The 24,239-nt window shown below is 36.0% G+C and overlaps 3 protein-coding genes and 1 long non-coding RNA gene across 9 annotated transcripts; 2 read left to right on the forward strand and 2 right to left on the reverse strand.

Moving 5' to 3' along the window:
- Nucleotides 1–86: 86 nt before the first annotated feature.
- LOC139108596 (endoplasmic reticulum metallopeptidase 1) lies at nt 87–8,914 on the forward strand. Of its 2 annotated transcripts, none has more exons than XM_070667027.1 (16): nt 87–223; nt 532–612; nt 763–1,892; nt 2,062–2,614; nt 2,696–2,823; nt 2,906–3,037; nt 3,119–3,239; nt 3,325–3,630; nt 3,745–3,974; nt 4,087–4,267; nt 4,410–4,594; nt 4,701–4,856; nt 4,964–5,169; nt 5,236–5,348; nt 5,424–5,599; nt 5,673–8,914. In XM_070667027.1, the coding sequence occupies exons 3-16, from the start codon at nt 1,890–1,892 to the stop codon at nt 5,835–5,837; spliced, it is 2,655 nt and encodes an 884-aa protein (XP_070523128.1). In that variant the 5' UTR covers nt 87–223; nt 532–612; nt 763–1,889; the 3' UTR covers nt 5,838–8,914. The 2 variants fall into 2 exon arrangements, with proteins under 2 accessions (XP_070523128.1, XP_070523129.1); XM_070667028.1 differs by lacking the exon at nt 87–223 and having other exon boundaries at nt 382–612; nt 763–1,143; nt 1,246–1,892.
- Nucleotides 6,999–15,456, reverse strand: LOC139108616 (uncharacterized). 4 transcript variants are annotated; one of them, XR_011546688.1, is made up of 8 exons: nt 15,366–15,456; nt 14,387–15,216; nt 13,986–14,305; nt 11,079–12,456; nt 10,855–11,018; nt 10,565–10,745; nt 10,336–10,483; nt 6,999–7,138 (listed from the first exon to the last, which is right to left on the reverse strand). It is a non-coding gene; the product is annotated as an uncharacterized lncRNA (long non-coding RNA). The 4 variants fall into 4 exon arrangements; XR_011546686.1 differs by lacking the exon at nt 15,366–15,456 and having other exon boundaries at nt 14,387–14,530; nt 14,915–15,355; XR_011546687.1 differs by lacking the exon at nt 15,366–15,456 and having other exon boundaries at nt 11,079–12,062; nt 12,188–12,456; nt 14,387–15,353.
- Nucleotides 15,457–15,521: 65 nt separating this feature from the next.
- On the forward strand, nt 15,522–17,238 carry LOC139108605 (titin homolog). Its single transcript, XM_070667043.1, has 3 exons — nt 15,522–15,675; nt 15,827–16,591; nt 16,693–17,238. Exons 2-3 carry the CDS (start codon nt 15,838–15,840, stop codon nt 17,196–17,198), a joined length of 1,260 nt encoding a protein of 419 aa, XP_070523144.1. The 5' UTR covers nt 15,522–15,675; nt 15,827–15,837; the 3' UTR covers nt 17,199–17,238.
- Nucleotides 17,239–17,535: 297 nt separating this feature from the next.
- On the reverse strand, nt 17,536–24,055 carry LOC139108597 (protein lin-54 homolog). 2 transcript variants are annotated; one of them, XM_070667030.1, is made up of 13 exons: nt 23,532–24,055; nt 23,152–23,364; nt 22,687–23,060; nt 22,298–22,612; nt 21,864–22,085; nt 21,558–21,776; nt 21,338–21,454; nt 21,114–21,251; nt 20,695–20,937; nt 20,195–20,385; nt 19,490–19,733; nt 19,101–19,297; nt 17,536–19,014 (listed from the first exon to the last, which is right to left on the reverse strand). In XM_070667030.1, exons 3-13 carry the CDS (start codon nt 23,047–23,049, stop codon nt 18,831–18,833), a joined length of 2,433 nt encoding a protein of 810 aa, XP_070523131.1. In that variant the 5' UTR covers nt 23,050–23,060; nt 23,152–23,364; nt 23,532–24,055; the 3' UTR covers nt 17,536–18,830. The 2 variants fall into 2 exon arrangements, with proteins under 2 accessions (XP_070523131.1, XP_070523130.1); XM_070667029.1 differs by having other exon boundaries at nt 23,152–24,055.
- Between the last annotated feature and the right edge of the window lie 184 nt (nt 24,056–24,239).

A 24,239-nucleotide genomic window follows, 5' to 3' on the forward strand; every position in this document is an offset into this window, starting at 1 on the left:
AGTTAATTCAGGCGTTTCACATGCTTTTTTATATAAGGTTGAAGGAAGTATACGACTCGTTTTGAAGAAAACACTCTGGATATCTCTCTGACAAATACTTAGAGATATAAAAATCTACAATCTGGATTACATGACTTGCAAATCGTAATAAAAAAATGAAGAACAGATGTTTAACATCTTAAATATAAAAAAAACTTATCTGCAAATTAGAAAAGAAGATAAAGTAAGATCCTTTTTTTTCACTAGGTTATCTCATGCTTATCTCTATATTTTTATTTCTGATTACTCCTTATCTTTTACTCAGTACTCTAACATAATATATTTACGTATTTTTAATATATTCTTTCCTGTACAATCATATTAGAAAATTCAATACTGACAGAAGATAGTATAACCTTGTTGATCAATTGTGTCAATCAAATGTTAGCTTTCAATTAAGCTAGAGTTTTTATAGCTGTTTGTATAGAATATATATGTCAAACAATCACTGTAATTATAAAACAGTTAAGCCTTGTTTTTTTTTTTTCACAGTTTGATGGATAGCAACAAGTCTGTTATTACAGCTACTATGAATTTCAAGTAAAAACTGCAAGCAATAAAAAAATTAAATCTGTAAGTAATACAATAAAAAATCTTTTCATTTTAAGCTAAAGAATAAGAGTTAATTTCTTTTTACATCACATTAATTACGAAATTATTTAGTATTAAATTAATTTAATCAATGTATTTTACTCAGCTTTTTTAATTTTTTTATTTTTACAGTTTATTCCTGTACAAGTTTACTTTTCCGGTGTTTTAAACGTAAGATTGTGAGCAAACAGACAAGAGCAACCGTGTTGTTTTTTCAATCGACTGGATAAAAATCAGTGATTGCGTAGGCGCCGATTATCGGAATTGCCGGCACTCAATTTTCATGCCTTCTAAATTGTCGTACTATACGTATGTATGTCGTAACTGTATAAATTAAACTGATTAGTGATAATATAATGCGCGATATCGGCCAAATGTGTGTATCATACAAGGCCACGGCGCATACATGTCGATAAACCGCGCGCTTTAAGAATCGAAAAGTCTTTCTGCGAAAAGAAAAGGAACATGAGAATGGACAAGGGTCGGCTTCTTTCTTGGGCAAATATCTGCAAGGTAAAAATGCTAGGCGGTGCGCCTTTAGACGTATATGTACATATATATACTTTGTCGGTGATCGTGCGACGCCCAAGTTATTCGCGCGAGTAAATATTTCAGCGCGATGAGAAATGATTGATCGATCGTTACGAGGCGCAACGCTGAAGGCGCGAATTAGGAGCCGAAGGAGGGAGAGTAGAGGAAGCGAGATGGAGATTGAGTCGGAGGGAAAGAGGGGAGTAGACTAAACTGAAATTTATTACCTATTTTTTTTTTCAGAGATTTTATTCTCCAAGGGAAAAAAAGGAATAAGATTTTATATTGAAGCTCAACACCTAGGTTAACCGAGTTACTAAGAATAAGAATCAATAACCCAATGAAGGAGGAAGGAAGATAGACGATACCGAGTGCCAAAGGTGGAGGGAAAAAGAGAGACTTAAGGCAGATAAGGATAGAGAGCAAGAAAGGGGGGGGAGAAATGCGAGTATATGTATGCAGGTTTGCAACGCGCCACGTCGTTCCCGTTTCTGTCGCGCGAACGAGAGGCGCGAAGTTCACGAAGGTGGCCTGTGTAGTGTGCGGGCAGTGTGCCCGATGCAGTGCGACGTGCGTTCTATGCTTTCTGATGCGGCGAGCGAGATTGGGACCGAGTAATTCTATGCGGTGGTGGTTCCGTTGACGCATACAGCTTATCCGTGAAGTCTGACAGCGTGCTTGACGGTTGTAAAGTGCCTTTTCTGTCATTTAGCGCCTTCGCATGTAAAATGGTAAGTTCTCTGCTCCGAGTACGATGACTTTGCTCCGTTTCTCTATTTCCTTCCTTCTCCCCCTTTTTCTTCTTGACCCAGGCAAGAAAATTCACAGAATTCATGCGACCGTTATGCAAATGTATACTAATGCTTATTACGTAAATACACTGTAATTATTGCATTTCAGTTTCAGAGAGACGGAGTGAGACTGAGACAGCAAACGACGAAAAGAACGTCAGTCGAGTTACCTTATGAGAACAGAATTGTCTCGAGAAAGCAAGATGTACTGCCAAACGACACCCAGCATCTCCTTTTTGTTTTCACGTACTTCCTCTTCATATCCTTTATTATAATCGTATTGGAAAAGAATCTACCTGATCCAGTTACTATCGATACGGAAGGACTGCACCCGGGAAGATTTGTCGCCGAGCGTGCTCGTAATCACATTGTTAATCTCACGTCAATCGGACCCCGTATCGCTGGTAGCTACGAGAACGAAGTTCTAGCTGTTAAATTTCTAACGTCGACGATCAATAATGTGATGAAAACGGCAAATGAGAATCACAAGATTCTTTTTAACATAACAAAACACAGCGGCGCGTTTCCACTTAAGTTTCTCGACGGCATGACTAATGTCTACAGAAATGTACAAAACGTCATTGTTAAAGTCGGACCTCATAGGCCGACAATGAATAGTTTGCTGCTTAATTGTCATTTTGATTCGTTTTTAGAAAGTCCAGGTAAAATCTGTTATTGTGCATGATACGTGTAGTATTCCGTCTGCATAATTACATAATTGTCATCTGCATGAAACATTTCAGGTGGCTCTGATGACGGCGCCGGATGCGCTGTGATGTTAGAAATTTTACGGATAATTACTCAGAGCTCGAAAATATTGAAACACAGCATTATATTTTTATTTAATGGAGCAGAAGAAAATATATTGCAGGTATATTAATTTCGTATCTAATCTCTGGTTCCATTGATTAGTTTTGGAACTGTGATAACATTTTACAATGTGTATTTTATAGGCGTCCCATGGCTTCATAACACAGCACCCTTGGGCAAAAGACATCCGTACATTTATAAATCTAGAAGCGTGTGGTGCTGGTGGACGTGAATTATTGTTCCAAGCTGGACCTCATAATCCTTGGATTCTTGAAGTACATTATTTTGCGATTTCTTTCATTTCATTTAGTAAAACTATTAATCTTATTATATGTAATTTATTATTATTTTATTAGATATATGCCAAATCTGTACCATATCCTTACGCATCATCATTGGCTCAAGAAATATTTGAGAGCGGCATTGTACCTGGTGACACAGATTTTCGGATATTCAGAGATTTCGGAAAAGTTTCTGGTTCGTAAAAAATTTGTCTATTACGATATAGCCTTATAATTAATTTTTGCAGAGAGTATTAACGTATCTGTAAAATTTTATACAGGTTTGGACTTTGCATGGTCAAAAAATGGTTACGTGTATCACACTAAGTTTGATAACGTCGATCAGATACCGTTGGGAGCTTTACAAAGAACCGGCGATAACATTCTCGCTTTAACACAAGGAATGATATTCGGAGACCATTTATCGGACGCGGATGCGCAAGAAACACGGGGCAGTCTCGTGTTCTTCGATTTTTTGGGCGCATTCGTTATTAGATGGCCACAGTACATTGCCAGTACAGTTAATATCGCCAGTATAATTATAGCTGGATACTCTATCCATTTGAATATGCAGAGTACACGTAGAAGTAAGAATATATCATTATTATTTAGATCCGGCTGCGCCAGTAGACCTCAAATCGGTTCTCGTTTTCTCGAACAAATCTGAGTAATACAATCGAATTCTGCGTTATCGGATACAGATGTTAAAAAATGGATGTACATGAGACAAGTGTTAATATGCATCGGGGTGATCATACTCTCATGGTTGGCCTCCACGATTTCTTGTTCGTTTATCTCCTTGATCCTGACCAAGCTGGGAAAGGTGATGTGTTGGTACGCAAGACCGGCCTGGTTATTTTTCTTGTATATCTGTCCCACCATTGTTGTATCGATGATTGTATTTCTGCAAGTCGGATCATGGCAGAAAAAAGTAAGTAATAGAAATATGTCTTCTAATAATCTAAATTAAATAATTACACATTTACGAGTCAGATATACTAAATAGATTTAATAAGTGGACACATAATCGATATTAATTGTAGGAAGTCGGTTCTGTCTGGACTTTATATCATATGTACTGTGATGCATATTCCTTAATATGGATGCTAATTCTCTTTGTGTGCGTATTATTTAAAATACGTTCAGGCTTTATACCGCTACATTGGGTTTTATTCCCAGCAGTTGGAAATATCGTGCGACACAGTTTTTTCAGTAAATGGAGAGGTAAGTAAACACGCGATTTGTTCTTTATAAATCTTTTACATATATGTATATTGTATATATGCTAACACCGATAACCATTCGTGTCGACTATGTTAAAAGTATTCTAATCACTCAATTGAATGTACTTTTATGAATTTTATAGACTGGAAATGGCTTTGTTACCAATTGGGGTCGTTGAGTTTATCTTATATACAGTCATTTTATTTAGCGCTCGGTGCTCTCTATCTCTTCATCCCAATAATGGGACGATTCGGTAGCAGTATTAATTCCGAATTTTTAATGGCTAACATGCTGTCCGTGTTATTCTGCCAACTATTTTGCTTCACGGTAAAATATTAGTAGCTTCAATTTTATTCGCACGACGTAATTCTGAACCTTTAATTTTATACGAACTTTTCTTAATGTCTGTAAATAAAACTCACAATATTTTCAGTTGCCAATAGTGCTTCTAATAAAGAACGCGGAACGAATTATAAGTGTGATCGTTGGAATTTTCTTAATCGCTATTGCTGTGTTAATTCTAACACCACTTGGATTCCCTTACAGTGGTGATTCATTATCGCCTGCTCCACAACGATTTATGATCGCGGTAACATAGTTATATCTTTTCATGTTTCTCCCGAAAATTCTTGTTTAATAAAAAATATAATAAGCTCTTGTATTATTTCTCGTACATATTGTAAATTTTTTTTACAGCATAGTCAACGCCAGTATTACAATGCAGATGGTAGTGATAGGTATTCCGGTACTGGATATTGGTTAGTGGATTTAGATATGAATAGTCCTCACAGTATAGAATCAATAGTACCTGAAGTAGCTGCCGCAACACCAACAGTTCGGGATTGTGAAAAGGAATTATACTGCGGTTTCCCGTATTTACTGCCGGTCACAACTTTTTTGTGGTACACATCAGATTTAGTAGTACGAATCGAATATAAACGTACAAATTAAGACGATTGTTTTTACAGGAAAACTACCTGGATACCCGGACCTGCTCCGCTCTTAAATATTCCTACAAATCTCGAAATAATTTCAAAGACTGCAAAACAAAATATTGTTAGTTTCACATTCAACGTTACAGGTAAGATATACTTTAATAATTTAAATTTTATATATTTTATCTGAAGCACAATTAAATACTTTTTTATTTCTTTAGGTCCTGATCACATAGGTATAATTTTGTCTCCTTACAAAGGTGTAAATCTAGTAAAATGGTCTATACTTAACGAGAAACCATTGCAAGGTCCAAAATGGAACGATAGAGAGACTTATTTTATTTATTACGCATGTGCCTCAGATTGTGTGCCATATACATTTTCTATCGAATTAAATGTAAGTTCTTGCAAAACAATTTTTTGTTTTTTCACACTGTATGCATTCTTGCATTACGGATTTTTGTGTTTAGGTGTCCACGGTGCAAAAAGGACCATACTTGTCTATCGCATTAGCCGGACATTTTTTACATGGCGAACACCAAAGATCTCCGAGATTTAAGAAGTTTCTGGCACAGTTTCCGTCATGGACTGTCGTTGCACCCTGGACAGCGTCGTATAAGTCATGGGAGTTGTAACAAGAACAACTCGACAATTGAATGTGGTAAACGTGACTAGAATATAAAGCAATATTCGTATCGCCTCTCGCGAATTAACGAAGTAGCCTAGTAAAACGGTACTATGCTCTTGGAGTGCAATGGAAAATGAAATTTAATGCCACGGCGATGTAATATCGCTTGAATATTTAGACTTAGTCTTTAAAATTTCATAAAGTATGCGATTTGAGAAAAAAATATCAAAAAACGTTAAATATTATAGAGAATGGAATGCGGAACGCGTTCCCATTCTGAGTTTATATATGAATTTTTTACTTGCATATTATCGTTAATAGAAATTATGTCGCGAACTAGCCTAAGAAGTTGATTCAAATTCAAATCATAAAGATATCTTAAAAAGTTACATATACATATAAAGACATAATATAAAATATATTTGCCTGGACGCTTTCAAAGGTGATAACTACAATTTTCCGTAGAAGCGAATGATAAATTAATATCGCATATCATAAGCTTTAGACTGATTCATGGTATTGTCTTTCGACTTTGTAACTTTCACGAGAAGCAAATATTCGTAAAAGAGAAATGTATCATCAAAATCTAAATCTCGAGTTATATGTACGATCTACGGAAACTGTGATGCCATGACGTACATTATCTTAGCACGCTTCAAATTTGGTGATTAAAATATCAGTGGTAGTTCAAATTGTTATCTTAAACGAGGTGACTAGTTCAATAATCACATGATTAGTGCGCACACATTAATGTGTATTATTGAACACGTTCTACAAAAGTTACGCAAGTGCTGTCTAAAACGTTTGTAGACTAATATCTTACTTTAATTCCGTGCAGCTTGCGTAAGTGCAAGAATTCACGGTTTAATCATCTTATATCTGCTGTTCGGTACAAAGTACAGATTCGTCCACAAACATGCTAGGCTCTCATCGTAATAGGCAGTGTAAATGACAGCATGCGCGATAGTACTTTACATATTTTAGGTATCGTGATATTCTAAGTATCGCGACGAACAAAAATTGCTCGAGGTACAAGATAATCAAATTTTAAAACACGTTCTAAAGAAATTTTATATTTCGAGTAGTAATATAGGATAAAAAACCGAATTTCAAATATATAACACATACATGAACGCACATAAGTATACATGGATATGGATAGATTTTTATTTATTTTTGTTTAAATATTTATTGTTTTTAAATGTTTCGTTGTTCTTGCAATCAGTTTGAGCAGTTAGAGTAATAGCATTTTATAAGAAAGCTCGCTGCTTGTGTTCCTTGTAATTACTTGCACCATTCCTTTGTTTCCTAGTTAAAAAAAAAAGGTTATTAACATATTTTTAATAACATGTTAAAGAAGTCTGAAGCTAGATGTAGATATTTCTGATATAAATTAATAATTTTTAGTATATGTAGTTTTCATTCGCGTTATTTTATTTATTATCTTTTTCTGTTATATCAAATCTATCTTGAAATCTAATTTTTCAACTTTATGGTGCAATTTTCCTATTATTCGCTAAAAATATTAATTTTTTTTTACGTTAAAACACGACAACGCAACAATATTCTGCACGAAGGCATTAATTACACGTGACAATTAATAATTACTTATTCCGCTGTCATCTAACTTAATTTTAAGACAGTTCCTCTTCATCACTTTCACAATTGATATTAACTCTTTCTAATTAACAACCGAGCACCTTCGTCATTTAGTGAACACAAAAAATTATCTTAAGCTAGAATAAAATTATTAGCAAAACAAATTAAAAAATTTCGATTTAACAATTTGAAATAATAGGAAATACCGCTTATCGTAATAAAGATTTTTTTTTCACAAGTTTATAGGTATATCGTGAATAACTTTACGAGCGTTTAACGTAACGAACTTAATGAAATGTTCACTTTACGATGCTTGACAAAATAGTATATTAATGTAGTTATATTGCGAGACTTCCGACCGAAGTCTTTCGCGGGTAGAGAAAGTTATATTAGTGATAAATAGTACAACGTGATTCTCGTTACAAAAAGGTAATAGTTTTATATTATATAATAACGAAAAGAGAGGTAGCAACAAAATATGTGATTTTAACGAAGATTAGATTATTAATGTAAAGTATATTGGAAAATGTTTTGCGTAATATATATTTTTGTACGCGGTTCAAGTTGTTTTTATTATTACGTTTTTATAATTTATATGAATAATGTTTTTTAATTGACTATCTTCGTTAGACTGTGGCTGTCTCGTTTAATATTCGCTTATTTGCTTGAAGTACGAGGCTTTGAAGTTCAGCCAATGTTAACGTTAATATCGGTTGCACAAATTTACGACCGCAATTTTACTTAATTCTTATGCACAAAGTTGTAAGCGACACTCGACCACTTGTAACGTCCGTATATTATTTGTTACGTTTTTATGCGTTTCATAATTTCTGAGGCTATCGCTATAGTGATCGTCGTTACGCTGTTATCACTATTATCGCGAGAGATATAGCGCGTTTGTTCACAAGGTTTTTACTTTTTTCTTAGGAGTAATACGAAGTTTTCCACCTCGTTTCTCGGCTCCTCGACGAACATGAAGTTCCAAATTAATGTGCAATTGTCTGCGAAACGTAGAAATATGTTATGTTTTTTTTTTAATTTTATTTTGCGTCCCGTTATTATCTTTGTATCCCAGTAACTTCGTTTTACACCATGTAACCGGCCAAAGAAAAAGGATCCATCCATTGCGCGAGACTAGTGTACAATTGTAGCTGCCTAATAACTTGGTTTTTGTTATGCTGCGTGCAGGGCGACACTTTAGTGATAAAATACCACGGATAATACCTGCGTATCGCGGTATTCAATTTGTGGAATTTAACGTTCGATAAGCGGAGCGTACTGCATAATAATAATATATATATATATATATAATATTGTTTCGCCCTTTCCCTTCTGCGCCAATTAATTTATACACGACCGTATGTTCCTGCTTGCATTGTATTAAATTGTCGATATGCGTAAATAGCGACATTGTTACTTGGCAGTTGTTGTTACATGATTAAGAAATTATATAAAAGAGGGAATAAAGAATTAATATTACGCCAATTACCGTTTTCTCGTGTTTTTTTTTTTAGATTTTGTTAGACTTTTTGCCGCCTTCTTTTCTCGATTTTGTTGCACAAACCGAGCGTCACCGATGCTCATTATTGTTACGCGACCTTTTACGTTCAATCAATACGGTATTGTCTTCGTTATCCAACGAATCTTTTGTTCCCTGAATCAATTTCCTGTTTCCTCTGCAATACTCTTACACATTTGTTACGACGATGACGTTATTTCACAAGTTTTGCTCGCATAATATGGATTACACAGGCAATCAGAATTGATATAAATACAAAGATGACTCATGTCTACTTTTTCCAAGAGCAAAAACTTAATGTGACTCAGTAATTAGTAACATGAGTGTACATGACATATAATTATGTACGTTATCAATAATAATTAATTAATAGTTACATTGGTTTAATTATTATTTGATTTATAAATCATTAATATTTAAACATCGGTACTGAAAAATGTATGATATTGTACATTAAATATTCATATTTCGTTATGTTATATGTTACACGCGACCGTGATCAGTGCGTTCGGGATATCTTATCGGTGAATTGTAAGAGAAGAATTCGGAGTCTGTGCGGCGCGCTTGGTTTTTCGGCATTCCCCAGATAGAGGAGGACCGGCGATAGAGAACGGTCGAAAGCCCGGTTCTCTCGCGTTTCGTAAGAAACGTGTCAATATTGACGCACCGGCATCCTGTAAGGCGAGAACGATTTCCTAGTTAAAACGATCCGCGGCCGTCGCGACGACCGCACTGATCATCGCGTCGTGCTCGGGATAACAATTGTGTATGATTGCGCACTGTGTTTGCGGCCCATGCCATTGCGAAAGATCGCGAACCTTTCGAAAAGTCATGGACCTTGTTTTAAAGTGCAATATAAATTACTTTGCAAGAATAACACCAAAGGAAGTGCCACTCTACAGAAAAAGGAACGTTTTGTTAGAGACTGAAAGATGAGCTCTGAGAAAAGTGAGCTTCATATCTTTAGGTAAGAATGTTTTCTCTATATTTTTTCTTTTTTTCCCTCGATTCTTTTTTCGTACTTTTTGATATAATTGAAACACATTTGCAGCGGCAATCTCCTACATTTCGAATCCATTCTCGCGCGTTGTTTTCCCAGACCAGCCGCTCTTAATCGAATACATTTCTTGTACTAGACAATTTGGAGGAGAATCGAGCCTTGATTGCGAATTTATAAACACACCGACAGTGTTATTGCGGTATCACGAGACGTTTGGATTCTCCACGTATGTCCGCGATAAGCCACGGGATCTCGGGCGTGGTACCGACGCGATAAAACTTTTTTAAAGAGGAAATGTTAAGGCTTTTACACGAATTAAAAAAAGAAACATTTGAGAAATTTTACTGTCGGCATTTAAAAAATAATAATAATGAAAAAAAGAAATACCTTAATATACAGCAAATCTCAAAAACAACTCTCGGTCAAATAGATGATCTCTACTTTTTCGTCGCGAGACAGCTGTTCCAAATGTTGTCAAATGTTGTCAATTGGTGTCAATTGGTATCGCGAGTGCAAAAGTACTCTAAGCGTAGTGCTGGAAGAAAACCAGGTTGTTAATTAAAATGGATAGGCAAAACTCGACTAACAATCGATTTATTAAATCTGTTGAACTTACTTGTTAGACGAGGTGTTTGTTTTAAATGCTTCCGGAGATTTCTGTCTTATCTTTGTGTTAATTCGACCGTTTAATTTGACTTAAAGTTCCTGTATTCTTGCGTAGGAGTCTATCGGGTCCGGCGTGGAAGATTTTCCATCGGTGTTTCGCTAATTAAAGGTACCGCGCAATTATGAGTGTTCTGTAAAACGATTTGTTGACCGCAGGTGCATTCTGTTATCACTTAAGTCTTAACTGGAGTTAATTACCGCCCCTTAATTATTAGCGCGCTAATAACGGCCGGTACGTACCTTTCCGTCCAAGCAGCGATCGTCATCGCTCCCGGGGCGAACACCAGGACGTTCTTCTTCAGGACGCGACGTCCTCGTTCCTGATTCCGCGTTCTCCATTGTCAGCGGGTCCTCACATCGTGCTCGCGTCTTCGTCCTGCCCTACAAAACTGTAGCCGCTTGTTCTGCAATTAACACACGGCCGTCACCTCGGTCATACAGTAAACGCGCTCCACAGAGCCTACCTCATTTGCACGGCCTACTTCCACCGAGATCTTTGCCCTGTCGCGTTGTTTTCCCCCCTCAGCGCTCGTCAATGTCTCGCATTGTTTCGCTGTGGGAAATGACAACTTCGGAAAATCGCTGAACTCTTCTTTTTCCTCTCGCCACTAATGTCGATCACGTCCTAGACCGTTCGCGAAATTTATCAGCTTCTGCGGTGGAGGTCCTTCCGGAATTCCGTCAGCTTCCGCTTTCAGTTTTAGTGGTACTCGCGCCGCTATTCGCCAGCAACTTGCTTCGAGCATCTCCGTTTGATCTTTATCGCATCGTGTTGGATCTATAGGAGCGATAAGGATTGAACAACGCGAGATAATCGCCTGGCGTAGCCCAAAATTTATACCGGAAGCTGTCCCCGAAAGGTTCAGACATTTTTCGTTCATCATGCGCCCTCAAATCTCTGGGAGCCGTACCGTCGGCGAAATTGTCTAATTGAACAGCCAGCAGGCAGGAGAACGATACACCCGGCACGTATTTATATCCGTGGCCGGCGCGATTGGCAGCCGAATGTTCCGCGCACCGGATGGAGATGGTGGAGAACGCGACGTAGGCGCGTTCCATCGCGGCGGTCGTTCTCGCGTACGTGTTTTGCGTACAAATTAATTGTTCCTCCAGTGGTGCGTTTTTTTTTTTTTCCTTTTCCCCTCCTCCCAGTCGTCTTTCCTCTCTGGAGAGCAACGCCGGGCGACAACGAAACGGCGATGGTGGTGGTGGCGACGACGACGATGGCAACTGTCGTCATTGTTGCCGGCGATGACTTTCTCCGCGACGGAACGCCGCGATGATACCTGCTAATCGCTCGTGGAACGACCAAGTTACCTTGATCAACGATCGAATAACTCACTCCTGAACTGTTTTCCCGTTTAAAAGGAGAACTGTGCGTCGTTCATCGCTCTTCTTCCCTCTCGAGACAGTTTTCGTGCCGCGAGGTGAGTTTTTTCTTCTAATATCTGCAAAAAAACGAAATAGTAAGAACAAGCAAAATCGATGTGAATAATATAATAGCCTCGTGGTTCGACAATTGTTAGTCAAAGTTACGAAAATTTTCAGATAACGCTCGCATCTTTTTACTTACCATCAGCTTCAGAGAAAATATTTTGCGTTATTTTAAATGATAGTTCCTGCTAAAATCTTGCGGCGAGCGGAATTAAGCGTCTTCTGTAGCGTCTAGGTGATTAAATTTCAGTTTTAGTGTTAAGCGCGGCCACAGTTATGCAGGTATGCGTCGTGCGGCTGTAGCGCGCGCGGTGAACCTTCTGCGACGCGGGGTGCCGAGTTTATACAGCTGTTCGATAACGTCCGGTACCTTCGCTACCTGAGAAATGTCTGGACGAGCGTGCATACCTGTCGGAAAAATAACATCGCATTAATTTACCGTAGAAATGGTTTTCCCCGCGTCGTTCTGTCGCCAAGTATGATCGCACGAAGCATCGCCACGGAGTTAAATTCGTCAATTTTGTTGCCGTCGAATCTTTGCCTGATAAAGATCAAAACTGAATTAATCCTCGCCCCGCAATGCCTAAAGAAACAGTCTAAACGATTTTGAACATCCCCGCTGGTCGTTTCGTAAAAAGTGACTTCGAGACACGCGTCCGTACGTTCGCTGTGATGCAGATTCGTCGCATTCCCTCATCGTGATGCACGAGGAATGATCAATGCGCGATGCAATGACTAGATACCGTCGCCGATGTCAGAGACGAGGAATTTCCCTGTCGCCGTACGAGAGAAAGATGCTTGCCTCGTCGGAAAGCAAAAAGTAACAGAATTGACGACGCGTGCGTTGGTTTCTAGTTTTAATGATAGCGACCGTTTACTGATCAAATAGCTTAAACCGATTTGCCAAAGATTGAAATCGCAGAGGTCTCATGATTCTCGAATTTTATGTACGAGCTATGCTTAATAAAAAAAAACGAAATTGCCGCGCGAGCAAGCTGGCTTTCGCGAGGCGTCGAAATTCGAAGCCATACCGGTTTCAATATCCGCGTTCGCGATGCTACCGCAGTGGAATGATAATGACGACGGTCTGAGCGGAGTCGGCGGAGATACGCGACAAAATAAGCCGTTCGCCTATGTACACAATGACTATGATGTCACCGGACCGCCGAGGTTGCTCGGTATTTGGTACACGGTTTATACGTGATTGGTATGAGGAGAGCTGGCCAGGCCGAGCCGATTTGGATGTCCATTCCCTCGCCATATCCGGTCACCAACGGCGACATGGGACTCCGTCGGTGGCGCGAGTTCACCTCGATACCGGAAGTCACGAAGAGCATTAAGATCCCGCGAACGTGAGCGGTATTCTTACACGCGCGAATAAAATATTACACGATGGCAGAACCCATCAAAAAGCGCATTTCGGAAGCGCTTCCGGTTGGAGGTATCGAACTGCGTTAGAGGAAGTATCGCATTGTGCATGCATCGCAAATGATTTAAGCTCCAACCTGAATAAAACTTGTCAGCAATTATAATTAATTAATCAGTTCTGTATTCGCTGAATAGGTTTTTTCTCTTACGGTCTTTGCTCAACAAACAAATTGTTTGCACGAATTATAAACGCAAATTTTACTTTATATCTTTAAAATTAAAAATTAAAAAGAGTGCGCTTTTGCTAGCGATCGCGGCTACGCGAATAATCGCGTTAATCTCGAGGATTTCCAGGAATGTTGCGGGTGTAGGTGCGCGAGAACGTGGAAGGTCTCATTAACGCCTTCTGGATCCCCCGACGGAGAGCGACGATCCGCGATGGAGAGCGGTATGAAGAGAACCCGGCCCCTAAACACCTCGAGACCAGCCAATGGAGCCGGGAAAGGAACCGTTCCCCTTCTCGGAAACGGTTTCTAGCGTGGACAGGTACACACCACGACCTTACGTACCTCCCTGCAGATATGGACGCCCGCACTATCAGTTCCTCGGAACCTCCGGCTTCGTCCGGGTGTCAGAGTTCCCTCGGTATTTAAGTGCTTCGAACGAAGGAACCCTCGGCTGTCATCGAACACCTCAGCGCGGCATTTCGACCTGCGTGAAACGTATCTTCTCTGACGCACCGCTGTTTATCTTGGAGATCCTCTCCTCTATCTTTATGGAGTTTGAGAGAATGATAAGTCTCTTGCAACCGCAAACATTCACGCCTGTAAGACATACCGGCGCTATTAGAACTTTGAGCGATTTGATCTCTTTCTCGTCTTTTGTTAATCTGGAAAAAGAAATAAGAGAAACAATGTTCGCCATAAGAGAACTTCCTGCAAGGCTGGAGTTACGAATTCCGGGCACGCACCTTACTAAAAATTCACGTCACAGGCAGTAATCGACACTGCGCCCAACAAAAATCCGTAGAATTCGAATCGTTCAACGGTTTCCTCCGTTTAGCCCTTTTCGACGTACTTTGGCTTTATTTATTCCACAAACTCTCGAGCTGCGCCTGAATAATAAATGCGTAACGAAACAATTCCTGGTTGTGAGTTAAGAATCATTACGTGATATTGTTTGTCAAACAGTTTTGATTTTTTTTTTTTTTCTCTTCACCGTTACTCTTCTTAATTTTCATCGAACAGCTCTGCTATAAAAAAAAATTATGTTTTTCTTTTCAATTTTTTTTTTAAACAGAGCAGAATATAATTGACGAGCGATGCTGATGAATCCTCAGATCATCGTCAATCAAGTAAGTGCAAATTGAGGTTAAATCTGTTCTTTGATTGCACAAAAAAACTCAGCGCGTAAAATTAGAAAAAATAATTAACATTCTTTGCAAATTAATGTGAATTGTAAAGCCTAAAAAAAATGAGAAATTGATTTCGCTTTTCACCTGTTTTCTTCTTCAACTGGACGTCTAGAAGGCAAGATGTCGGCATAGCTGATGTTGTTCGAAATTCGGCTGTGTCACATCCAGCCAACCAAACGGCCAGACTTCGGCACACGACGTTCTCGCAAATATTTAAATCCAACGAGGCGGAAGGGAATCTAAGAGTGCATGAATATTTCCTCAGCTTTGAAAGATCCTCGCCAGCGTAAGACCGTGATGACACTGTACATGTTTATATACTGCTGTCGCCAATACAGTACAGCGAAACTGCGGAAATACTTTGTCGCAAATCTATGCACAATTTACTGCAAAATATGCACACGAATGTAGAACATTATTTTACAATATTTTTTTAATAAAATATTTAGAAAACTTTAGAGATAATATTTCTTTTTGTTACATAATTTTCTTCATTACAAAACTTTGGATTTAGAAACAAATTACCTACTGTTACCTGTATATAATTTTTAGGTTCAAATAACTTAGTCAACGGAACCAGGTGTTGCGCGGAGCGTCCGAGGATTTTACTCCACCTGCACCGCTTTGCACCGCTTTACACTTTTGTCGTGGCAATGCGCCTTAAAGCATATATTATATATATGCTATAAGCAATGGCCTTTTCGCGTCATTTTCGCGTGGAAGTCGCGATTCCGAGTTGGTCTCTCTGCGTCGAGGGATTAGATTCCTAACCTGAAACAAAAATCGTCTTTCCACGTGAACGATACGGAATATACAATACTTTAAACGCTTTAATTAAAATACAGGTAAGAAAATTTATTTTTAATATAAATATTTTATTTTTATGCAAATTCAATGTGCGTATATTTATAAATTATTACGAGAAAATTGTTTTTATTAATTTGGTGCATGTATCTTCATTGACATAAAAATTTGAGCTAATTATTTATTTTTTAGTGCAAGCAAAAATGACTAGATTTGCAAGAGCAAAGGGGTCTAAAGCCTCAAACGAAAGGTTGCCAAATGAGGCTACACCATGGCATGTAATGAAACAGCAATTAGAAGAAAACAAAAGTCAAACAATTTTGGAAAAGAAAAAGTCAGCAAAAGAGTTATTAAAAGATCATGAAAATACCTTCAATAGTGGTGTTAAGGATACTCAAGAATGGGCAGAATTTGAAGATAATAAATTTGACACTAAAGCAAAAAAGTCTAAGAATGTAAAGGTGAACAGAAATATTGGAAAAAATTTAACAAATGATCTGAATGAAGAAACATCCAAAAGTAGTGATAATATAGATAATTTGCAAGCAAATATAAATGAAAAAACAACAAATAGAATAATTAAAAACAAAAAAAGAGAACAAGACATTAATAATTCACAATCAATGTCTAATGAAAAAAGATCAAATACTTTACAAAATATGCAATCAGATCATGTTGTGTTGAGCAAACGTCAGAAGCGAAATCTGAAAAGAAAATTGGAAATATCTAATGATAATTCTAAACGATTTAAACAGGACAACAAAAATAGCAGTGCACTCATAAGAGAAGAAAAGTTAAAGAAAAAAGGTGAATATAAAAGAAGAAAACCAAATACTGGAGTTACAAAAATAATAATTAACGGTGTAGAAACAGAAATTGTTATGTATGATGGGTTTCCTGTAAAAAAGGAAGATGCAGAAAGATTAGCAGAACTTAAACAGAAAATGGTAATGAAGGGTAAGTATAAATTTTGAATTTAAATTTTATAATAAGACTATCACTTATTTTATTTCTAAATAAAATTAAAATATTTACTTTATATTTTATCGATATATTAGGTATACCAAAATCTGAAATAGACACGGCAATGAAATTGGAAAGACGTAGGGCTGAGAAAGCTTTGGCACGTGTTAAAAAACAAGCATGTTTTAATTGTCGCAAGTCTGGACATAACCTATCAGATTGCCCCGAACTCGATCGCAATGAAGCCTGCACAGGCATCTGTTTCAAATGTGGTTCAACAGAACATACACACTTCGAATGCAAAGTCAACAAGGATTCTAGTTATAGATATGCTAAGTGCTTTATCTGTCGTGAACAAGGTCACGTTGCCATGCAATGTCCCGATAATCCTAAAGGAATTTATCCTCATGGTGGTAGCTGCAAGATTTGTGGAGATGTAACACATTTAAAAAAAGATTGTCCAGATTTAATAAATGCTAAAGAAGAAAGCACTATTACGTTAGAAAAAATGGATAATTCTGCTGTGGAATCATTACAAAAAGATATAAAAGAAAAGTTTGAAGATAATAAAATAATTAAAAATAAAATTGTAAAATTTTAGTAATATATTATACATGTATATAAAAACTAATTAAATTAAATCGTTTACACCTTAAATAGTATTAATCGATATGACATACCAATTTTAATTTCTATCTTTATATTTTGTTTTAAATACGAATTTGCAGTTTCTATCGACATGTTATTCCAATAAAATATCAGAAACATTATTATATTACAATATTTATAATTTTACAAATCACAAAGTGCTAAAATAATTTTACATAAAATATTGAGTATTACACAGGAAAAAAAAAAAAATTAAAACGATAAACAATTAATTTACTTCTAAGGCCATTTAAACATTTTTTGGATGCAGATAAAAATAAAAGAGGCTGTTTGATGTACTGTACATTTTAATTGCAATAACATAATATGAATGCATATAAATATTTCTATATAAACTGCAGCTGCACTTTCAATCGTAGAATTTTATTTTATGCAATACACGTAAATATATATCTATATATATAATGCAAGGTGCTTCAAACATCGCAATATTTTCTCTTAAAGTCTAAATAAACGACGTAGTTTCCTTCGATCAATATCGATCTGTCGATAAATCTAAGTTATAAACCATTAAAAACTAAAAATGAATTTTAAGAGTAATAATAGAATTCTCGTATGTCATATCAAGTACCTTTTACTGAAAGTAGAGCTTTATTTAATAGCTAGTGTTTTTAAAACACTTAGTATTCACAATTAAATAAGATGTGTGGTGTAAATAATATATAAAGATTTTTAATATGTATTTTTGGAAGAAAAATTTTATAAGAGCTGAAATCGTAGTTGTATCACTTTAACGCGATTAATATATTAAAATTACTGCTGTTATTAGTGTTTCATATTCGTGTTTTAAAATATATGTATAAATTAAATTTATGTTTTCTTAATTATTAAGACATAACAACTGCGATTTAAACTATTATAGATACTTTTCTTCTCTACGATTAAATAAGCTACAAAGAAAAGTATGATTAATGAAATTTTTTCTATAGTTATTCTAATTTTAGTATTTAATATATATTATTTCCGCAAATATAACGACTTATTTATAAAATTATATGAATCGCAACTAATAAATTGACAAGATAAGTTTATGAAATATTTTATCATCTCCTCTGAACACTATAAATTTGTTAAGTGATGATTAAGCAATAAAACTGCAATGTAAGCTATCGCTTATTTGCCAATATACGACTTATACATTTGAACTAGTGTTTAAAATGAGAATAAATTTTCAATAACTTGACATAATTTTTTTTTACTTAAATATGAAAAGTAAAAATTAATTAATTTTTATAATACAGCAAAAGCATCTGATACTGATGTATAAATTATAGAACTTAATTTTTTTTTAATCAAGAGCAAGGGAAGCGATTTGCTTTTTCACAGCTTATATCATCCTTATGTATTACTCGGAAGCAAATTTACATGTAGAGTAATTCGTCGCAAACTCTGCTTGCAAGGCGCTTGAAATAATTTGATGAATTTGAAAAATTCTCAAGACTTTTCGCATCTTGTTTAATATAACGTCTTTGGTACCAACACACATTATATTATTTTTATGTATATTTTATTTTCATAATCAATGACAGATAAAAATTAAAATATGAATATTTAAATGCACCTGCTAAGTAGCTTCAGCTTTATGTGCCGATTCGATAATTTCTTTTAAGCATCGGCCAAATTCCTCAATAATAAGACGCTGGGACGTCTCATCGTCAAACATATTACGTTCAGCCTCGTCGGCTTGCGCCATTAAACATTGGCATGTTATCTCCACTACCTTCTCCGTCAGAAAATTGAAGGGTTGCCTAAAATAAATAATCAAATACGTATAAATAAAAAATTTTTGAAATTATAAAATTATATATTTGTAAAGAAAACTTATCATACAAACCTTGTACCGCTATTGGATGTTGCAGGTGGTCTAAATGCCATTTCAGACAACTGCAATTGCGTCTTATTTAAACTAAGCTGAGCTGTTTTAACTTCAGTTGCTTCCGCTAGGTCCTTTAAGGATTTTTTCTGTAAAATTGGATCTACAATATTACGACAGCCTATACATTTACAATTTGCAGAACATGGAATTTTTGCCTGAAAGAGAAATACATATTTAAAATTTTTTACATCGGCAAATAGATGCATATTCAAAATCTTTTTTAATGATCGGAATTTTTCTGTATTTTTTATGTATGTTAAGTTATACATATATATATATATATATATATATATATATATATATGGCTAATTTTTTTATTAAAAATTTATTTATATGGTTCAAAATACCTCATAACATTCACAATAATTTTTAAGGCATCCACTACGTTTGCAATTACAGCCTTTGTTATGTCTCCTTATATCTTCACCAGTCTCGCGGCCTTTTCCAATTTTAGGTCGAAAGGCATTGGGGTTGCGCTCTAAACAGGATTTAATCGCGCGTTGTCGTTCTTCCTCGTTACCAAGATTGTTTGAGCAATTATTGCAATTGCACATATGACAAAATTCACCGTTTGCAAAGCAGTCGCAATAACTGCAACATAAATATTTCTAATTAGATTTTATTATATATATCATAATCCTTTTTAAGATTGCGAAACGATTCTTCTGTCAATTATGAAAATAACAAATGACAGTAAAAATCCAAAGCCTATTATGTGAAAACAGTATTGATTTATTAATTTGAAAACAAATAAAATTTTATTGTACTAAAACAAACCGCGCGCGCTGTGCGCGCGCTATTTTCCAATATAATTTAATTTTTATTTTCTAAAAAAAGACCAATTCAAAAAATGTTTTACTAAATAAAAAAAAAGGCATTCGGCTAACCTGCCTTTATAATTATATTATTTTAGGATATTTAAGTTTCACTTTTTCTTTTTTCTCCCCCTCTTTTTCTTACAAACGTAAGCATTTATGCGTTGTGCACCAACTTTTTAAGATAGGAAAAATTATTTGACACTGTGTAATCGTTTATAATAATAAAATACTCACAGTTTAAGACATTGTGATTTAGTGCAATTACACGGTTTTCTTGGCCTGATGCCGTTTGGTTCCACATTACTATATACGGTTTTTTGGGAATTCTTTCCATCAATCACACATAGAGTCGCTGTAGAACTTTGCGAATTTGCTAAGAGACCTGGCGTTGTTTGGTGAGACTTCAACTTTGTCTCATCTGTTGACTGCTCAGACAAGAATATTTTATATTTAAAAATAAATTAATAAAAAATTTTTTTTTTAAGAATTGTTACAAGTATTTGCTGTCGTTAACTATATAAATATTTTGTTGAATTATGTCACTCTTGGCTATCTAATGTACCTGATAAAATTGACTTATTTTTTTCATGTAATATAAAAATTTCGAAAAAGTTTTAATTTAATTAAAAACATACAAAAATTTTTTTTATTTTATTTAATACTAAAAAGTAATAGAAAAAAAAGAAAAAAAAACATGAAAACTGATAAAGATAATAGATAAAGAAATATTAAACCTGTTGTTGGATATATTGGGCAGGTAAAACGACGATATTCCCAACATTCGAATTGGTTGACAAGACTGCTTGTCCTGATGCTAACTGACTTAATGCTGATGCAGGAATTGCCACTGTATTCTTTGACTGACTCCCAGTAGCAGCTGTTGCAGGTATAAGTAATTTTTGACTACTACCACTTGTCAGCGTTGCCTTCGGCGCTACAGTTCTTAGAGATTGACTTCCGGTATTTAGTGGCACAACCTAAACACAAAGTATAAAAAAATTGTCATTTAAAATATTTTAGATATTATGTAAAATAAAGATCGTAAATTATTAACTCATTAACATTTCTTAGTTAGTTTTTTTAAATAAAAAAAGTATATAAATATTTTTTTGTTTCGTTAAAAGGTTATTAAATTTATCAAATTTTCATATACCTTTACAATTTGTTGTTGATTTCCTATTTTCTGACCAATACCGACAGTTTGCAGTGTTGTATTAGTCTTTGATTTGCCCACGGTAACAACATTAGTAGATCCCGTTGAAGGAGTACTAACTAATCTCACATATTGCACCTAAAAAAAATAGCACAATCTAATAGACATTCTATTTAATCATTTATATTATTAATTAATTGTAGATTAATTGTAAGATAACATACTTGTCTTCCAGACATCTGAATTTGATGGACTTGATTTGATCCAGTCACAATATTTTGATTGGCAGGTATTCTAATAACTTGTCCACTTCCAAGTACATTGCCAGGTTTCAAAGAACCCTAAAAGAAAAATTTTTATCTTATAATTATATATGTTGAAAGATAAATATAATTTTTATTTTTTAAATGTACATGATTTATTTGATATCTATAATTTTCTTACCTGTCTGATGATTACTTTCTGTGGATTTTGCTGTGAGCCTGACTTGGATGTTACGAATGTAGGTTGCTGATTTGTTGTAGTTGACGATTTGGCCTGAAGATTTATGGCTGGAGCAGGAAGAATTTTTGGTATTGGTGATTTTGTGGTATTCGCCGGTACTATAGTTACTTTGGACGGCTGAGATGTTGAAGATTGTAGCAGCTTGTTCAGTATCATACCCTACAGAAAAATTAAAAGTGTAATAATTGTATATCACATAAAACATACAATTTTTAATGAGTTGTAATTATGAGATTCAAGGCAAACCTGCTTTGGTGAAGATGATGGTAAAATATGTTGTTTATTGGTAGAAAGTATACCCATCTGTGCCAATGTTATATTTTTTGCCGGACTTCCATAATTAGAAGAACTATTATTGAAAATTTTGATGCCTTGAGCCGGCTGATTTTCACTTTGTGAACTCGTTATGAGAACTTGTTGAGCACCAGATTGTGGGTGACTTCCCGTCAATATCATTTTTGTATATACCTGAAAAATATAATTAAAATTAAATATCTAATTAATTAATATATAATTTTAGTGGATTCTATACACGATAAAAACATTAAAAATAGTGAAAAAAATACAAAGTATATAATTTTTTTTTGTTTTTCAAATATATTTCTTAATTAATTTTATTTATGTTAGATAATTTTCCGTAAATTATTTTTCGTAAAAATTATAAAATTATAATATCTTACATTACGCCCTTGCGAGACATTTTGCGTTGTCCGTTTTAACGTTGGTTGGGATATTTTAACATTTTGCACATTACTGATCGTAATGTTTCCTGAGGCACTAGTTGTTGCAATACTCTTAGGCTGAGTAGTTTTTAACTGAACGATGCTTCCATCTGCAGATTTTCCAGTAATCAAGGTTTGAGCTAAAGACTGCAATTGCTCAGCTGAAGCAGTTGGTGGATGCGATATCTTCAAAATTTGACTGGTGCCCTGACCACTTGCAGGTGAAACTATCATAATTGATTGGCTTTGCGTGGTCTGAACGTTTGGTTTCATCTGAAAAAAAAATATGTCATAAAAAAAAGGCTACATTTGCGCTGATATATTAAAATTGCGATTAAAAACGTTACCTGAACCGACACTGGCACTCTTTGTAAGGTGGGTTTTGTTTGGAACACAATATTCTGGCTGCTTTGATTTGCCATTGTATAAACATGCTCAGCCTGCACTTGTTCAGAAATATCAGTCATCTCCACATCAGGTACCGTTGTATCAGTCTCAACGTTACGATCGTCGTCCGTCATACCTCCCTCCGAGTTCATGCACTCAAACTCTGTTTGAATATTTGCAAGGTCCTCAAAGTCGTTCGAAGTATATTGCTCGTCGCTTTGAGATAAACTCAGTGCGCCGAGATCGCTATCTTCCAATGTGTGTGAATCCAAAGACAAGGGTTCCAATAATGCTTTTGAGTTTTGCCCCTTATTAGTGGACATGACGACAGTACCTGTAAAATAAATATCGATGTTAGTTGAATAATAATTCCAGCAATTAAACAATTAAATGTAAAAAATATAACACTTTAATTTATGTAATACCATGATTCCATTTGTACTGCAGAAATTCCTAAATATATTTGCACACAACATGCAAGCACAGATTTGTAGCATACAAGATATATTTTTCTGGCTTGTGCAAAGCAATTTTTAAAAAGTAAAGTATGCAAAAAGTGTGAGTAAATGAACACTTATTTTGCATCTAACTTTCGACTTATTTCTCAATAATCTACAAATTTTCTCTGTCAAACGACTCTGAAATAAAAATATCTTATTATTGAACATGAGTATATCGAATATCACTTAGATAAATATATATGATTCAGTTGAGTAATGACACAGCAATCACACGTACACACACGTACATATACGCTCGTTCGACAAGAAATTTCTACATTTACTCAATACGCGAATTCGTTTACTTGTTTGCACGATCTATCGGCGGCTTTGGTCGTCCGAGATTCTGCGGATTGTTATAAACATGGTTGAAAATTGAAACGAACGAGGGCGAGTAATTTAAATTTGTCTCGCTTTTGAAAAATCGCGGTACACTCACGGTCGGCCGTTCACCCGAGTAAAGTTTAACACGAACGAGCATTCAAACACGTCGAACGCAAACGCGGATTCGAACACGTCGCGCAGGGAGACAAGCGAGGGAAAAGAGAAGAAAAGGAAAATAAGCGGAGCAAGAGCGCGAAGAGCTCGTCGTGGAACATCAGCGCCATTTCTTGGCGGAACGCGCCATTTTTGTGAGGCAGATATTCGAGCGCGCACGCGACTGTTTGTGTGGCGAGTGGCGCCGAATTCCCGACAGTCTCGAGGGGAGTACGAGGCTCCCGAGAACTTACGCGGCACCACGGTGCCCGGGACGTCGCGCGTGAATCCAAGAAGGTACGGGGACCTAACCTCAAACGCGTCTAATTTTCACGAACGGAGCGACACAAGAGGGGCGAGGAGGAAAGAGGAAAGGAAAGGGGGCCACCGAGCGGGGTCGAAATCGAGGCTCGTAGTCGGGAAGCGCGACGCTATTTCCGTTTCTCACTTGACGACCTCCGAGTTTCCGAAGCGACGGGACGGGGCGCGGCGTCGAACGTACTCCACGGGTTGTTCGGCACCACACATACCTGCGC

Source organism: Cardiocondyla obscurior, linkage group LG15 (genome assembly GCF_019399895.1).
Source record: "Cardiocondyla obscurior isolate alpha-2009 linkage group LG15, Cobs3.1, whole genome shotgun sequence".
In the NCBI taxonomy this organism is placed as follows: Eukaryota; Metazoa; Arthropoda; class Insecta; order Hymenoptera; family Formicidae; genus Cardiocondyla; species Cardiocondyla obscurior.